This window comes from Cavenderia fasciculata, assembly GCF_000203815.1.
Source record: "Cavenderia fasciculata unplaced genomic scaffold Scf_Dfasci-G-b-285a01.f1-5, whole genome shotgun sequence".
NCBI classification, from domain to species: Eukaryota; Evosea; class Eumycetozoa; order Acytosteliales; family Cavenderiaceae; genus Cavenderia; species Cavenderia fasciculata.
In genome coordinates this window covers 1,094,021-1,112,796 of record NW_004457708.1, presented here as the reverse complement: position 1 = coordinate 1,112,796, position 18,776 = coordinate 1,094,021, and the positions used below count along the sequence as shown (strand labels likewise).

At 37.3% G+C, this 18,776-nt stretch overlaps 5 protein-coding genes across 5 annotated transcripts; 3 read left to right on the top strand and 2 right to left on the bottom strand.

The window, feature by feature from the left end:
* Positions 1-78: 78 nt before the first annotated feature.
* pARTf (poly(ADP-ribose) polymerase) lies at positions 79-2,185 on the top strand (the record flags this gene model as incomplete). The annotated part of the gene is made up of 4 exons (XM_004366492.1): positions 79-455; positions 537-1,053; positions 1,133-1,536; positions 1,609-2,185. The coding sequence occupies 4 exons, from the start codon at positions 79-81 to the stop codon at positions 2,183-2,185; spliced, it is 1,875 nt and encodes a 624-aa protein (XP_004366549.1).
* A 130-nt stretch (positions 2,186-2,315) lies between these two features.
* On the bottom strand, positions 2,316-2,619 carry DFA_04139 (uncharacterized protein; the record flags this gene model as incomplete). The annotated part of the gene is made up of 2 exons (XM_004366491.1): positions 2,316-2,527; positions 2,610-2,619. The coding sequence occupies 2 exons, from the start codon at positions 2,617-2,619 to the stop codon at positions 2,316-2,318; spliced, it is 222 nt and encodes a 73-aa protein (XP_004366548.1).
* A 544-nt stretch (positions 2,620-3,163) lies between these two features.
* Positions 3,164-5,014, top strand: DFA_04138 (uncharacterized protein; the record flags this gene model as incomplete). The annotated part of the gene is made up of 1 exon (XM_004366490.1): positions 3,164-5,014. The coding sequence occupies one exon, from the start codon at positions 3,164-3,166 to the stop codon at positions 5,012-5,014; it is 1,851 nt and encodes a 616-aa protein (XP_004366547.1).
* A 323-nt stretch (positions 5,015-5,337) lies between these two features.
* Positions 5,338-5,692, bottom strand: DFA_04137 (uncharacterized protein; the record flags this gene model as incomplete). Its single annotated transcript, XM_004366489.1, has 2 exons — positions 5,338-5,439; positions 5,507-5,692. 2 exons carry the CDS (start codon positions 5,690-5,692, stop codon positions 5,338-5,340), a joined length of 288 nt encoding a protein of 95 aa, XP_004366546.1.
* A 1,760-nt stretch (positions 5,693-7,452) lies between these two features.
* On the top strand, positions 7,453-18,410 carry DFA_04136 (uncharacterized protein; the record flags this gene model as incomplete). The annotated part of the gene is made up of 6 exons (XM_004366488.1): positions 7,453-7,812; positions 7,898-8,050; positions 8,145-8,428; positions 8,509-8,890; positions 8,967-9,057; positions 9,121-18,410. The coding sequence occupies 6 exons, from the start codon at positions 7,453-7,455 to the stop codon at positions 18,408-18,410; spliced, it is 10,560 nt and encodes a 3,519-aa protein (XP_004366545.1).
* Between the last annotated feature and the right edge of the window lie 366 nt (positions 18,411-18,776).

Sequence of the window (18,776 nt, the reverse complement as noted above, 5' to 3'; positions counted from 1 at the left end):
TCCTTCTTGTTGTTCATCAATATTGTTATCTCTCTTTTACAAAAAGAAATAAAGTACTAGTACTAGTAATAGAATAGGATGCCACCAAAAAAGAAACCAATTGGAGTTACTGCAACAACCTCAACAACTAATGCTGCTGCTACTACTGCTGCTGCTGCACCGACAGTTGTAGCTACTCCAGTTACTTCAACTTCATCTACTACTACTAATTCTTCTGCGGCAAAGATAATTAAATGGTATTGGGCAGGAGATTCAACTAAAGGAACACAAGATACATTGGTTGAATATGACGAAGAGGTAGCAGAGGAAATTGAGGATGCCTATCAAAACTTTCAAGGAAACAATAAACTTGATCGAATGAAGATTGATAAAGAAAGATACGTTGATTTTACTCAAATGGCTCAATGTAGATATGATGATCCATCAAAACAAAGAACCATTGATAGAAAAGAAGTGTAAGAAATTAGAAGAAAAAAGGAAAAAGAAAATAGAGATTATTAATCTTTTCTATTCTATTTATTGTTGTTGGTTTCAAGTGATCCAAATATCCCAGTTCAATTAGCGTTACCACAAAGAGTATTAAAGAAAAAAGCTGCTGTTAAAAAAGGTACAAAGAGATCTGCAAATGATAGTGACGATGATGTAGATGTTGGTGATGGTAGTCAAAATGGTTTGGTTCCAGCAATTGGAGGAGGAATTAGTACTTCTTTGACAACCACTTCTACAACAACCTCAACAACAAAACAAGCAAAAAAGAAAAAGAAAAAAGCTGTTAGTAGTGACGACAGTGATTCAAGTGAAAATGATAGTGATAGTGATGATGAAGATTACCATGCAACTTGGTATTGGGCTGGTGATAGTGCAGGTGGTGGCCATCAAGATATGTGGGTTAAATATGACTCTGCATTTGCCAAGAAACTGGAAAAGGCCTACGTCAAAAACAAACCAAAAGTTAAAGTTGACAGTGATCGTTTTTGTGACATGCAAAATATGCTTCAACGTAGATACGATGATGAAAACAAACGTAGAATGTTAAAAAGAGAAGATCCAATTGTAAGAAATGAAAAGAAAGAAAGAAATATATATATATATATTTTTACTTATTCCTTTTTTTTTTTATTTTCTATTGTAGAAAGCAAGCAAAGCAAAACCTGGAAAACCTACTTCTTCAACAACTACAACAACTACAACAACTCCTACATCTACTACTTCAACTACTTCAACTTCGCCTTCAACTGCCAACTCAATTACAACAAATGGAAGTACAAATGCAAATACAGCACCAATGTCACAATCATTGGCAATATCCCAAGCTTTGAAATGTCCAAGTACATGGGTAGATGTATCAATGGATTATAAAGAGGTTGATGTGTACCCACATACCGCTGAATTTGATTGGATGAGTGATCTATTTTCAAAAACCATTGCCTCTAATCACAAGAATACAATGACTCTTTCACCAATTATATTTAAAGATTTAAAGGTTACTAGAGTTGTTAGAATTCAAAATGCTTCACTTTGGTTACGTTATAATCAGTATGTAAAAGAAAAATAGAAATAAGATTTATATTTATTTATTTATATTTTCTTTTATTTTCATTTCTTTAGTCGAAAAGAAAAGATTATTCAAGATAATAATGGTAAATGTACAAAAGTAGACAAGATAATAAGTAATTTATCAAATGGACCAGATGTTGATAAAGATGCAAATGAATGTTTCCTTTTCCATGGTTTAAATGTTAGTTCGATTACTGGTATTACGAAATTTGGATTCGATCCAAGATTTTGTTCTTTGGAGGGTATGTTTGGAGCTGGTCTTTATTTTGCCGAGAATTCTTCCAAATCGAATCAGTACTGTCACGCAGGTGCCTGTACAAGCAGTGGATTCAAAGCAAACAATTGTAAATGTACTCAAAAGGATGAAGTGTGTCTGTTGGTGTGTCGTGTCATCCTCGGTGAAACATTGGTCGAAAACGTGTTTCGTGGTAACAATCCAGGTGAATTCTGGCATGGTCGTCGTACAGAACCAAAGAGACCTGATGGTGTCAATATCTACAATAGTGTCGTAGGTGAATCAAAGGCAAATCACGGTTCAAAGGCTACACTTCAATTAAGAGAATATATTGTTTATGAATCTGGTCAAGTTTATCCAGAATATAAAGTTTATTATAAAAGAATTAAATAAACAAAAGAAATTTGGAAACGAAAAAAAAAAGTAAATATTAAATTAAAAGGTTGGATAGAAAAAAAAAATAATAATAAGGAATATTAAATATTAAATATTAAATATATAAAAGGAGTGGATGGACTCTGATTTAGTTATTAATATCAATGTCAATATCAATGTCGATATCAACATTTCCACCACCTCCACCACCTCCACCTCCACCTTTTCCACCTTTCTTTCCACCTCTTCTACCGGCCACTTGGTTTAGTGCATCTCCTGATACTCCACCGGACATCGAACGCATTGATGATCCTGTTGATCTTTGTAATGAATCACCAGGATTTAACATTAAAAATGATTCTACAAAAAAAATTTATTAATTAATTTAATTAATAAATTAATATTATTTTCTATTTTTAATATTTTAATATTTTAAACATACTGTATAACATTTTTGATTTATCTTTAATAGTATATGGGTATTATAAAATATATGTTGGACATCCTTTATTTATAGTTTTTTAGATTCATTCATTAAAATGTGATTTAGAATATTTAATATTTTTAATTCATCATTATTATAATAATGAAGTATGAATTACATTTTCGAATCATCCAAAAAAAGACATTCTCATGGCTTGTTATTTGACATTATAAATAATTAAATAAATATATGATATTGTTCTCTCTCCTTCTTACTCTACATCTTGGATTCTTTGGCTCTTGTGAGAAATCTGTAAAAGTAGTGAAACTTGAATTTAATTTAATTTTTTTATAGTTTTTATGGGCCAATCGAAGAATGAATTCATCGCCCATAACCACCACTCTACCCAACCCCCACCCTTCATCATTAAAAAAGTGTATTCTCTATTTTTTTTTAAAAGGCTCTTGTACAAATAAATAAACAAACAAACAATCAACTAATTACATTATCAAAAGGAAGGGTTAATTAATATATGTAACTAACTAACTTTGTTAGATTATATAAACTGATAAATGAATAGTAATATCTATACACCACCTTCACCATTATCACCAAGATACTTTAATAATAGTAATCAACGTCACCAACAACAACAACAACATAGTAACATTAATCACTATAGTAATAATAATAATAGTAATAATATAATACACCAACAATCAGATTATACTTCATCTTCTGGTTCTTCATCTTCATCTTCAGATGATAATAATAATAGTAAAAGAATGAAAAGAAAAGGAGGGATTGTTAAAAAGTCAATTATACCATATACAAAAGTAGTAACAGAAGACTTTAACAACTATAATAATAATAATACAGAGAATGAAGAAGAGGAGGAAGGAGATGGAGCATTTTATGATTCAAACTCTGACTTTTCAGTATTGTCTGTGACGAATAGAAAAGATTTAGAAGTTTGTATGGGTGTATTGAAAAGAGAGATCTATCAATTTAAAAACCTTTCACAAACTTTGATTCAAAGAATATCAAATCTTGAAAAGAGTGTTGACAATGAAAGAAATAATCCTCTTCCTCTTTCATCTCTAAACTCTGCTTCTTCCTCCTCCTCTACTCATCCATCAATTATATTTGACGATGATATGGCAAATAATGAAAGATTGTTAACTAATTGTTTGGCAGAGGTACATAGACTATTGGAGAAACAAAAACAATATGAAATACTATTATCTCAACGTGAACAATATTGGGAGTTGGAAATGGATACTATTAAACATCGTATAATGGAAATCTATGGAAATAGACAACAATCACCACAACAACAATCATTATTATCATCTGAACATCTAGTAGTAGATGAAAATGAAGAATATCAACAACAACAACAAAAAATATTACAATTACAACAATTGCAATCACAAAACAAACCAATGACATTATTTAAAAAGATTTATTTATTTATTTTTGGAAAGAATCCAACTGTTTGGAGAAAATTATTAGTTGTTACTATTATTTTGGTTGTATGGCCAATTGTTTCTCATTTTATTTGGAAAGCTTTCAAGTCTTGGTGGAGTAATCGTACTGCTAAGAAATTGGCACTTATTCAACAAAGACAACAACCTCCTATCGTCATACCAGCAACCAAACCAACAATCTCTTCTACAACTTCCAATGTAATTGGTAATCTTATTAAAAATAGAAAAAACAAAAAGAAAAGAAATAACAACAACAGTGATAATAATAATAATTTAAATAATCAAAATCAAAATCAAAATATTAATAATCAAAATAATAATAATGGTAATGTTGTTGTACCCAACAACAATGGTAATATTAATGGTAATGGTGGTGGTAATACCATCCCAGGAAATGGTATAAGTGCACCTGATATTGTAAAAGCGTTTATTCAAGGTGTTAGTACAGGTGATGGAGGTGGTCCATCAACCAATACTTTTACATCTCTTACCAATTCTTTATTAAATGATAATGTAAATAATAATAATAATAATAATCAATCAACCAACACTATACTAAATAATAATAATAGTAGTAATAATAATATTAATAATATTATTATTAATAATATAATTAGTAATGGATTTAGTATAAATTCATTGTTACCTTCACCACCATCATTTTCATTACCATCTCAAAATCAAACATCCAACTCTTTATCATCAAACTCTAATTCCTCCTCCTCTTCTTCTTCTTCTTCTTCAACTATCACTTCATCGAACCAAAGCATTACCAATCTAATTTCCAGTTTACCAACATCAACCACTTCTACCAAACCAAGTGACAGATTCATGGTATCACTTGCCAAAAGATTACTTGGTGTAGGTGGTGGTAATAACAGTGATAATAGTAGTAATACTAATCAACACGACGATGATCATCACGATGATTAACGACGACGACTAATAACAAAAGATTCCTTTTTTTAAATAAAAAAAAATGTAATACATTTTTATAGGTTTGTTTTGTTCATTCAAAACATTCTATCTATCTATTTATCTTTAATCCATCTATCATTTTTAGAGTGATTGATTTGTTGATTTTATTCTTTCTTTTCGTATGATACACAATTGTTATAATAGACATGATATCTATCAATTGCTGTTGTTTGTTGTTGTTTGTTGTTGTTGTTTATCCCACCATTATTACTATTATCCCAATTTTGAATGAACTTATTGTTGTCATTCATTCATTCTATATCTGTTGTCTATTTAAATTAATCTTTCCTTTCTGTCAATTGGGTCTTTGTATTTCTACAAGTATCGAATAAATAAATAAAATGAATGAATGAATGAATGATTAATAATCCTCCTTCTTTCTATATATATATATCGTCTATCTATCTAATCTATCTTCTCTTTTCTTCTCTTCTATCTATAACATACACCTTGAGCTCTTGAAGTAAAGAACCAAAAGCTTGGGATGACAACACCAAACAAGATGATAGAGCAAGTAACCTTTGGAGTAAACTTAAAGAATACTTGAGAGTTTTCTCTCCAATAGGCAGCCTTTTGAAGTCTGTATGGTATATCGATACCGTTATGATCTTGTTTTGGAATATAATGACCCATTCTCTATCTCTCTCTGTTTGATGATAATGATGATTTAATCTAATGAACACAAGTTGTGTATTATCTCCTTTGAAGCACTCAATGTTTCAAAAAAAAACTCAAAAATTGACACAAATCTTTCATTCGTTTTTTTTTGTTGTAGAAAGAGAGAGATGTAGAATAAATACTATAAGATAATATATATAATATTATATTATTATTTCTCTATCTCTTTATTTGATTGATTCAACAAAGTTTTGTAATTTATTAAATAATAATTTCAAAAAGTTGTTTCTTTGTTGTTTGAAACACTGGACACTGGTTGGTGTTTGAACAAATACATAACTAGTTAGATAAATATCTTTGGTAGGATTGTACCAAATGCATTTGGTTGCAACCAACCAACCAACCGACTGTACTGTTATTGACTCATAGTAGAAGATAATTATCTACCTGTACCTGTACCTCTACCGGTTTGAAGGAAAAAACCAAAAGCATAATGTTCACTGGAGTTTTCACGGTTGTCAGAGCGAGAGAGGAGAGGGCGCCCTTTTGCAAAATATTTTTAATTTTTTTTTTAAAAATCTGTCAGTCCCCAGAGTCGAGTTCTCTCTCCTTTATAATTTTTTTGACCAACACTTCTTGAACTTATTTCAATATAGTCCTAAATATCTTTATCTCTACATCTATCTATCTATCTATCTATCTATCTATCTACTTACTTGCTTCAAAAGTCTTGGACCAAACGATCGTTAGTAGCAGTCAACTCGACGATTATCCCCCTCTTTGACTCTCTTGAATCTTTTAATAATATTCACAACAACAAACAACTTCACACAACAAGAGTAGTTAGGTTAGTAGTAGATATTTAACCAAGAAAGAAAGAAAGAAATAGAAAAAGGATAATACTCCTCCTCTCAATTAGTAATAGTAATAGTACTAGTTTAGCAGTATAAACAAAACAAAAAACTAATGAGGTAAGAGGAATAAACACAAACAACCAAACAACCAAAATGTCAAGTTCACTTCACAATGTGTGGTTATAGTTCTTAAAAACAACAAGGAAAATAATAATAATAATAATAGATAGGATAGGATAGTATTGTCAGATAGATAGATAGAGTTTGACGATTACGATGATCGTGAACGACGTCGAATGTGTCATTTCACAAATTTGTCGATTCCACCAGCTTCGAAAGAGAATGAAAAATTCGAAAAAGCAAAGGAAGATATTTTTTCTTTTATTTTTAACTTTACTCAACAATTATATATATTCAAGTACTTGGATGTGATGTATCTTCATACTCACTCGGTCGACTATGAAAAAGGAGGAGAACCCAAAAGTGATGATCATCAAGAGTGGTGGGATCCTCACAAACACACACACACACACCCATCGTCTTTCAATTTTCACACTAATCACCACAACCAAACCACAATGTTTACAACAACAAATATTCTTTGTTTTTCATGAATCAGATGATCATTAAAAGGTCAAACTACTATAGTTATTTTTAAATTTCCTCTCTCTTTCTCTGTCCGTCGGATGCCCTTTTGTTGGTCTTGACACTTTTTTGTTTTTTCAAAAAAATAGAAAAATCTTGTCCGATTTCATACCCGCCAATCGCCTGTCTCTTCAGCTCTCTTCTTGACCATCAATCTTTGATCGTCAAGAATCACGCTCTTCCCCATCAATCCATCAATATTCATCCATCAACCAATACCAACCAACCAATATATATTTATAAACCATAGGATAGATAAACAATAGAGTAAAAAAGATGATTAATAATAACAATATATCTTTATCTTCATCATCTTTTAGGTCAATTCAACCTCTAGGTTATTTATTGCTCATTGCGAGCATAATATCGGTTGTTTTGGGAGCAGCACCGGTAACAACCGACAAGTCATGTCCCTATCAACCACTCCCAACATCGTTTGATTCTTACAACTATCTTGGATTCAATCAAGATTTCCATATACAAGATACCTTTTACTATGACTTTTTAAGTTTTATCAAGGATATTACCTTTAACATTACAGTACCAAGTGCCTTTAGATTCTATGTTGCACCACATACCGTAGATGTTGATATTTGGTTATATCATAGTGATCCTAGTAATAAAACTCCAGTCACTGTAAGTAAAGATAATAATAATAATAATAATAGATGAATTCATTTCCTAATTCTTTTTCTTTTTTCTTTTTTCTTTTTCTTTTTAGCATTCTACAGATTCAACACCAGGATTAGATGAAACTGTTTTTGCAACTTTAGCTCCAGGTTCATATAAATTACGTTTGCTTTTCTTTAAAGCTGCTTCTGGTTCTAAAATGGCTTGTCCAACTTTAACTATTGAAGCTGCTATTTCCCCAGTTGTAAGTCAAAACAAAACAAACAAAAGAAAAATGAATCAAATTGTACAATTCAAATACTTATCTTATTCATTCTTCTTTTTAAATTAATTTTTAGGCAACTGTTAATACCAATGTAGCAGCAACTGTTTGTCCAGCTAGCCAAAATCAATTCCCAACATTGACATTTGATGTTTCAAGTGGAATTTATAGATATGATTCAGATGTCAATGATGCTGCAACTGTATTCAATTTTGTTGATCAACAAGCTACCGGTAAAGCAAACAATCTCACCTATGTCAAGGGTTACAACTTTACTCTTCCATCTGATGTCATTGCAACTGATAAATGGGGTGTTGAAGTTACCATTGGTTCTCACTTTTTAACTGGTGGTAGTGTTGGGTAAATAGAAATAGAAAGAAAAAGAAAGAAACAAAAAAAAGAAATAGAAGAATATGTATTAATCTCTTTTTATTTCTTAGTGTAATGATTGTTAATCAAAATATGACAATTCCACCAATTCAAACAGGATTAAGTGCATGTTTACAAAATGATGGTTGTATTATTGGTCAACATATTACAAAGGGTCATTCAACATTGAAATCAGTTTTAATTCCAGGTGATTATACTCTTTGGATTTATGATCAAACTCAAGAAAAGGATTTCACCCTCTCGGGAGCATGCACCATTTTCTCTTTGGCCATTGACATTGAATCTGCTCACGAAACTGAAACTTTCCTCAATTGTGATTCCTACAATCTTCCAACTTCATTTGATGATCCAGGTTTTATCGATGATGGTGGTTATCTTTATTTTGCTGATAATGTTTTCTTGGATCTTTTAACTGGTTCTGATATTGTTAATGTAAATTATAGAAATAGAAAAAATAGAAACAAACAAAACAAAATACTTATATTTTTTTATTTATTTTTCTATTTAGTTTACAATTGATACACCAAGTTATATTAGAGTTTATATTCCAGAACATAGAGTTGATATTGATGTTGAAATCCTTGATAGTTCTGATGGTTGTAAGTAAAACAAATATATAATATATTTATTTTACAATTAATTAATTTTGTTTCTTTTTTTAGCAATTGTAACATCATCATTTAAATGGGGAGGAGAAGAAGATATTACAGCACAATTGACACCAGGAAAATATGCAATCAAGGTAATGTTTTTTGGTAATAATATTGATACATTTTGTGATACATTTTACATTGAAATTGGTATTGCACCAACTACCGATTACACTACACTAAACTATTGCAATGGTATTACTGCCAATGTATTGCCCGATGTTAGTGGAATGTCTACTTTGAACGCTGCCGGTGAATACTATTTCAATGGTACACAATTCTACCAAATGTTTTCTGGTCAGTCGAATCCAGTCACGATCGTGTCGCAGACATTCAATCTCACTCAGGTATCATACTTTTATGCCGCCGCTGGTTTCAATTTTATCCTCGGTGATATCCGTCTCTCGGTGACATTGGACAACCAAGACGACGACGGAGACGAACAGACTGTTGTCTATGACGGCGACCACTCGCGTAACTTGAATCAACTCGTTCTCACCCTCGAACCTGGAAACTACACTTTCCTCGTCACAACCGCTTCGACCTCTAAAAACTCTACCTACTTCCCACCATGTGTTCCATTCTCGTTGAATGTGTCGATCGAGTCTGCTGAAGACGACGATCCATGTTGGGGTACAGCCAACTATTTCCCGACCAGTCTCAACGTGCCTGCCTACCTCGGTACATCCACCTCGATCCAGATCACCGACACTTTCCTCGTGCCACCCGTCAAGTTGATTGTCGCACCCGCCTGGACAACCACCTTTACCGTCTCGGTCGACTCGTACTTCCGTGCCTACTCGCAACAAGATTCTATCGACGTTGATCTCACCCTCAATGAGAATGGCAAGCGTGTTGTGTGGAGCAACCAATTCAACGGCGACGAATCCATCGAGTATGTGCTCACCAAGGGCAAAAACTACACTTTGGTCACCAGCTTTTACAAGTGGCCATTGTACCCCTCGAGCGACTGCTACACCTACACTGCTCAACTCTCGATTGCCCCTCAATCCGAGAAACCAAAGGACGTATGCAACCCCGCCGTTCTCCCACCCCTCAACTGGATTCCCAACGCTTCTGCCACCGTTTTTGACCAAACTGGCGACTTTATGTTTACTCAAAACACTACCCAATTCTCAACCCAATTACCATTCTCTGTAACCAAGCAAAACGCCTTGTTCCGTGCAATCATCACTTTTGACTTTGTCTGGAATGATGTCATGATTGCTTTGTTCCAAGCTGATGGTACTCTTGTCATTTCCGGTACAACATTCTACAACAAGGTTGATATCTTACCCACATTGCTTTCCCAAGGTAATTATTACCTTCGTGTCTATGAACCATTCAAACCAAGTAGTGGAAAGTTCAATATCAACACTTGTGTTGAATTTACTTTGCGTGTCGCTTTGCAACTTGCCGACGACGCATCTACCAACCAAGATACTATTGTCTGTCAATCCTTACTCTTCCCACAAACCTTCAACTCGATTGGTTACCTTTCTACCCTCACTGGTCAACAACTCTACTTCCAACAAACAGTCCTCGCCGACGTTCAAAATGCCAAAGACAATGTTCAATTTACTTTGACCACCAAGTCACTTGTCCGTATCTATATTCCAGTCCACTCATCACTTGATATCGATCTAGTACTTGCCAACGCAGCCACTGGTAAGACCATCTCCTCTTCACGTACCACTGGTGAAGAAATCACCTACAACCTCCTCAGTCCAGGTACCTATCTCATCAAGTTTACCTACTATGGATTGAACGGTCCACTCCCCAAGGTCGAAGACTGTGTTGATTTCCCCATCTTTATTTCGATTGTACCAACATCGACTTTGGATGCTGTCCCATCGATCACTCAACAATGTGATGCATCGGCAACTGATTTACCCGATTTTATCAATGGCAACCAGTTGTACTCTGGCACGTTTATGCGTAGTCTTGCAGTTACCCAACAACCACAATCAATGGTGTTTACCATCAATCAAACCGGTCTCTTTACCACCACCGTCCAATACAATGATGCTGTTGCCTCGCTTGCCATCAAGCTCAACAGCACTATCATTGTCAATGGTATCTCTACTGTCAAGTACTACCACGCTCTCTATGATGGTGGTCAAGCATACATCAATGAGGTTCTTCCAGCCGGTAAATACCAACTCAATGTATACGACCCCTATTCGTCTGTCTCTCCCTACAACAATGTACAATGTGCTACCTATACACTAGGATACTTCCTCAATACTAGTACACCAGCCGGACAAACTTGCAGTACCACCAATGTGCTCCCATCCTCACTCAATTCCAACTCTGCCACACCTTATGGCGGTCCACAAAACTCGGTCAATGGAGAGATCCTCTTTATGAATGACCATTTCTACCTCTCCAATGCTGCCGACAAGAAGCACAACTACATCACCTTTAACGTTCCCAAAGAACCAGTTTACATGCGTCTGTATGCTTCACCCGACCCCAACAATGACATTGATTTCCATCTCTACACCAATGGATCTGATCCAAACAGTTTGATCTACAGTTCCTTCTCCAATCAAGCTGAAGAGTCGTCACTCTGGTTACTCCAACCTCAATCGACCCCATACACACTCGATGTCATGTTTTTCCGTGTCAACAAAAAGTCACCATGCAACTATTTCCACTTTGAATTGGCCATTGAAACTGTCACACACATTACCAATGACTTGCTCTGTCCAAACCCACTCCCCAATGAAGTTGATCAAGTTCCACCTGAATCAATCGAGTTCCCATACGGACAAGATGTTACCCTCGGTTCAGACACTTATCTCTTTACCTATGCTCGTATTCAAAACAATCTACGTCCAGGTAGCAATGTTTTCAGATACCGTATGTCACTCGAAGTATCTGCTCCACTCGTTCTCTATGCCGAAGTTGGATACGACTATTTGGATAATGATTTTGCTCTCTCCTTGTCAACTCACAATGTCGATGGTAGCACCACACTCGTCACTACCGGTCAAAAGGGACTCCCAACCTCGACCGACTCTGCCTACAACTTCCTCAATATGATCCAAGTGAATCTCACCACTGGCAACTATTTCCTCGACATCAATGAGGATCTCTCTCAAAGTCCAATGATTGTAAACTCTTCCATTTGTCACTTTTTCAGTTTCCATATTATTGCCGAAAGTACTGTAGACGGTATTGCTCCAAGAATCTTGGGTATTCTTCCACCAAGTGGATTCAACCTCAATCCAGCACTCCCACTCATCCTCAACGTACGTTTCTCTGAACCCATCGGATACAACCTCGCTCAAAACCTCCTCGACTATATCAACAATCTCAACGCTGTCTACCTAAAGACTGACAAGATTGGAATACTCGTCCAACCAAACTCTGCTCAAATCAAAAAGAAGGACAAGACCACTTTGGTAGTCACCTTTTTCCCAGTCAACGCCAGTGCATTCTACACTCTCAATGTTGATGCTTCCCAATTCTCAACACTCAACGGTGTCAAGTTTGCCCAAGAAAACTCGTCTGCTCTCCATATTTACAATATGTTCCAATGTGATTGCTCGGGTCACGGTACTTGTATCAGTGCCAATAACGACTGGTCATGTGTTTGTACCGATCCATGGGCTGGTTCTGATTGTAGCAAGTGCAAGAATGGTTATCATGGTGCCGGTAACACTTGTATCCAAAATACTCAATGTCAAGCCGACAGCTGTAACGGCAACGGTAAATGTAACGATCAAGATGGTTTCCCAGAATGTACTTGTAATCTAGGTTTCACGACCACCGATCCAACTGAACTCTGTGGTTCATGTGACTATGGTTACTATGGTTATCCAAATTGTTCAATGAGTTCTGAAGATGAAGGTACACTTTGTATTGCTCCACTCATGCCATCTTCACTCTCTACCATCGAATACCTCACCTACAACAACCGTCTTCATATTCAAGACAATTATTACATTGATATGGATAGTGGTAGTCATACCATCTTTATCCAAATCACTCAACCTTCGGTGATGCGTGTCTACTCTGAACCACACAAGGTCGATATTGATCTCTGGCTCTATTCACTCAATCCAGATGGATCGTACGCACAAAACGTCGATCGTGGTATCACCTTTGGTCACGAAGAAGTTATGCTCGACACTCTCCCAGTTGGCAACTATGCACTCGTCTTTAAGTACTATCTTTGGGATCGTTCGATTACCATTGATTGTGAAACATTCAACATGGAACTCCAAATTGACACTACTGCAGACCTCGCCGAAGATATGGCCAATTGGTCGGACATTTGCGACCATCCAGGCAACATGACCGAAATCCCCGCCTACTTTGTCTTGAACAAGCCATACAGCTCTCACTCTACCGCCACCTACACTTTACCATACTCGGGTACTGGTGCACAAGGTATCTATTTGTGGAATACAACCTTTACCGTTCAACCACCACAAGTTGGTCAAGTAGGTCTCCTCAACGCTGCCATTGGTTATCAATTCCTTCAAGGTGAACTCGCAATCGTTCTCCAAAGTGGTATTGGACAACCCAAGTGCAAGGGAGGTGATCAAACTGGTGTTACTGGATGTGTATTTGGTGACAATGAAATCAACCGTAATGTACTCAATGCAGTTCTCCAACCAGGCAACTACACCCTCTTTATCTATGCCCCAGCACAAATGTACGTTATGGATTGTGCTGCCTTTGATCTAAACATTGACATCTCCTTTGTCAATGACGACGAAGATTATTTCAACTGTGACGGTGAACTCTTGCCATCATCATTTGATAACAGTCAATTCTTGAGAAATGGATATCTCCACGTTCAAGACCTCTACTATATGGATCAAACACATTACACTGTCAGTTTTACCCTCGCCACAACCAGCTATGTTAGAATTGCAGCTGACCAAGAAGGTGCCACCATCACCCTATCACTCTACGACCCAGTTGCCAACCAAACCTATGTCAAACAAGGAATGGTGTTTGTTGCCATGGCTCAAGGTCAGTTTGTGCTCACTGTCTCGACCGACTATGTCGCATCGTCAATCAATTTCTGTCCACTCATGAATATGGAGATTGAAATTGAACCATCTCCCCTCGTTGCCACTACATCGTGTCCAGCCGATGGTCGCGATCGTGTCCCACTTATCCCCAACGTTCACGTTCCATTCACCTTTGAATCTACCCTCAATCCACGTAATACCTACTATTCATTCATGAAGCAAACCACCGCTGTCGCACAATACTCTTTCTCCTTGTCTGGTGTTACCAACTTTTACACTGCCGTCGCTTCTGACTTCCTCCGTAGCGATCTCCGTGTCAACTTGTACCGTCGTCTTATCGGTGGTCAATACACCCTCTTTATCTCTGGTTTCCACGACTATAACTATAACTTTATCGATGCCAACCTCGATCCAGGAAGTTATCTCCTCAAGATTGAACGTCCCAACTTTTACTACAATGCCACCGGTCTGCCAAACTGCACACCATTCGAGTTTGAATTCTCGCTGGTCCCACTCTCCAAGGTTGCCTTGTGTGCCGGTGAACGTATCCCACAGACACTCAACAGCGTCCGTTTCCTCGGTCTCGAAGGATTCATGCATTACGAGTCATCCAACTTTATCGTCCCACCCTCCAACGGTACCATGTTTAGTTTCCAAAACATTCCATTTACCGTTCAACAAGCCTCGATTATGCGTGTCTACACTTCACCCAATGCCATCGACATTGACATTAAATTGGTTGATCCAAATAATGTTGTCGTTGCAACCGGTAGCAATGGTTTGAATGGTGAGGAATCATTTATCACTGCACTCAAACCAAATGTAGGATATACTTTACAAATCCAATTCTGGAGATGGTCAAGCAAGATTGCAGTATGCAACAATTTCAACATGGAAATTGCCATTGGTCCAAACCAAACTGCATCTGATCAATCCATTTGTACCGGTGGACAAAACCTTTGGCCACAAGATTTACCATCGACCCTCCCACCAGTCTACTGGTTCTCTAGTATGGATAGTAACACCCCACTCGCCTTCCAACAATCGGTAGCATTACTTCAATCACATGGCATGCCATTCAAGCTCAACAATCCAGCCAATTTCCACGCCGAAGTTGGATTTGACTTTTTAACCGGTGATCTCAGTCTCAAACTAGTCAATACCAACACTAAAAAGGTGATCTATGGTGATGTCCGTCCCAACCGAAATACACTCGACGTGCAAGCTTTGCCAAGTGGTACCTACACTCTCTACATTTACGAGCCATACACTGCACTCCCCTCGATCATGGGTTGTTCATCGTTCAACTTTGAGTTGTTGATTGACCAGACTAGCGCTGCTATCAACCAAACCGATGGGTTCTACCATTACATCCCACAGTCTCTCGATACTTACTCGTACCTCAAATACAACGGTGCCGTCCATCTCCAAGGTGAATACCTCATGTATGACGACGTTCCCGCTCACAATACCGTCCAATTCACCCTAAAGTATCCTTCTTTGGTCCGTGTTCAAGCTGTCGTACTCCCATCCGAGGAAGCCGATATCTACACTGAAGTAATCTCCCCACGTATCTCAATCTCTACCCAAACCGACGTCTATGGTAGTGCATTGGTTGTTCTCCAACCAGGTCTCTACACCATCACCATTGGTGAAGCATTCACTTCATTCCCATTACCATCTGCCGTAGATCTAGAAATAGCCATTCAATCAACCGATCGTGTTACAAAGGATTTGAATGGACTCCCATCCGCCTTCCCACCCACATGTCCAACCACCGTATTACCAACGATTGTAGTTTCACCACTCACCAATAGCTACATGTATAATGATCAACAAACCATTGCCTATACTGATATTGTAAAGGGTGGCATTGTCCAAACCATTGAATTTACCATTCTCGTTCCATCATTGGTCTATGTTCAAATTGGTTATCAATTCATTACCGCCGATCTCGACGTTCAAATCACCAGTTCCAACAGCTACATCTTTGGTCGTAGCAACCGTAACGTCAATGAAATCAATGCTATCCTCGAGCCAGGTACCTATACCATTCAAATTACCAACCCAATTGCCTTTGTCAACCAATTTGACGCACATTGCACACCATACCATTTGATTGTCAATATCCGTGATGCTTCCCAAGCCAACAACCATATTGACTGTTCCACCTTGGATCCACTCCCAACCGATCTCAACAGCAATGGATCTATCCCATACGGTGGTCCAATCGATGGTAGTGGAACTTTGACCATGTACAGTCCAAACTTCCTCATCCCCCTTCAACCAGTTCAAAATGTTACCTTTTTCATTGGTGAACCAACTTTAATTAGTGTCTACACCAGTGAGCAATTGGCTGCATCTATTGATTATCAAGTAGTCAATCCAATTACCCAACAAATACAACCAGTACTCTATACACTTGGTATCCAAAACAATAACCAACGTTCAGCTCTATTCTTTGCCAATGCATCAACCAGTGGTGACACATCGATGGTCTTGTCAATGATGTTTAGCGGCAAGCTAAAGGACAACTGTCCAAACTATGCTATGCAAGTTGCCATGCTCCCATTGAGTTTGGTCATGAAGGATTTCACTTGTCCATCAAACTTTAATCCAAGTCTCCCCTCGAGTCCAAAGATTAACGGTCAAGGTTATTCATCAGATTACTTGGTCTCTTCGATCCCAGGTTATACCCTCTCACCAAATGCAACTGACAACACTACCACTGGTTGGAAGTATAGTATTCCATTCACATTGACTCGTGTATCACATGTTGAGGCAATGTTTAGTTTCAACTCGATTGTCAACAACTTTATCATTCAAATTGCTCAAGTCCCAACTAGTGGTGCCAGTGGTAATCCACATGTCATTGGTACAGGTCAATGGTCATCACAATACACTAGCGGTACCACTACACTCACTCAATCACTCATCAATAACCGTCTCAATGCCGGTCAATACGTATTGACTATTACCCATCCACCAATGACCTCGTTTGTAGGAGCATCCATCTATGGCGACCTTTGTTTCCCATTCATCTACTCGTTGTTGATTCTCGACGCTCAAACTGTCTATGCCGGCCAAGTATCACCCGCCTCTGGTTACAACCTCTCGCCACTCAAGAATCTCCCCATTCAACTCGCCTTTTCCGAGCCATTCAACGGAAAGAATGGTCAACCAGTAACCTGCTCCAATGGCAACAATATCATCCAACAAGCATTTGTCCTATTGGATCTCAATAACAATGTCAATACTATCTTTGCTACATCTGCCAGTTGCTCATCCAGCGACGGTCTAACATGGTCCATCACCTTTGCCAACAGCTCACTTGCATCAAATGGTGATTACCTCTTGCAGTTGCGTAATGGATACATCTTTGACACCAATGGAAATGCTGCTGTCCTCCCACCACAACATCAATACTCGATGATTGACACTTCATGTTCTGGTGCCGGTAAATTCTCTGGCAGCCAATGTATCTGTCAACAAGAGTATACTGGTGTAGTCTGCGGTACCTGCGCAGTTGGTTATACCGATGTTAACCCCGTTCCAGGCACACCAACCTGTGTCGTTGACCAATGTCACATCAACACTTGTGGTTGCGACCCCACCATCACCCAATACTGCGTGCCAATTGGCCAGTGCGCACCCACTGAAGCTGGTTTTGAGTGTTCATGTCCACCCGCCTACAATGGCACCCAATGCGACAAGTGTTCGTTTGGTTACACTGGCTACCCCTATTGCAAGGCCACCTATGACTGCGGTGGTTGCGGAAAGGGAAGCTGTGACCAACACGTCGGCACCTGTTCGTGTCCATCCAACTTCCAAGGTGACCACTGCGAATCATGTGCCCCAGGATACAATGGAAGCGACTGTAAAAAGGATGGCTCTGGTGCCATCATTGCCCTCGAGGTTATTGCCTCTATCGTTGCCGGTGCCATCGTTATTGGTGGTGCTGTATGGTACGTCAGACACCGTTTCAGAGCTGGTGTTGCCCGTTACAAGATGTTACCAAAATTCGAAATTGAAGATGATGATGACCGTGGTTCTTCATCTAAATTCCCTGGTCTCTATGATAGTGGTGATGAAGAAGAAAATGATAATCAATCTTCAAATTATTATAGTATCAACAATAATAACAGTAGCAACAACAAAAAATCAACAGAAAAGAAACCAAAACAACATGTTTTCAGCTTTAAAGAACAATCAACTAGTATAATGGATGATAGTGATGAAGACAATAATAATAATAATAATCAAACTAATACTTTTAACGATAAAACAAAATCTTTATTCGATATCTAAAAAACTATAAACTCAAATCAAAATTATAAATCACAAATAAATTTTAAATTAATTATATAAATTAAATAATAATAATAGAATATATATTTATTTTGATTGATTGTGTTTTTAAAAAAATTATTAATAGCATTACTCTTTTTTGATTGACCGATCGATTGATTGATCTAATCCATTGCTTGAAAAGGATACCCCCAATCAAACGCGGTGAAAGTAGGAGAGAGAGTGGAGGGAGTAGCTACCCTTAAACACACACATTTATTTTAAAAATAATACACATACATATATATATGTATAACCAACACGCAAAATCTACTAAAAAAAGCATGCGATGAATCTGTTGGGTCAGCATCAAACAAACAACAAAAA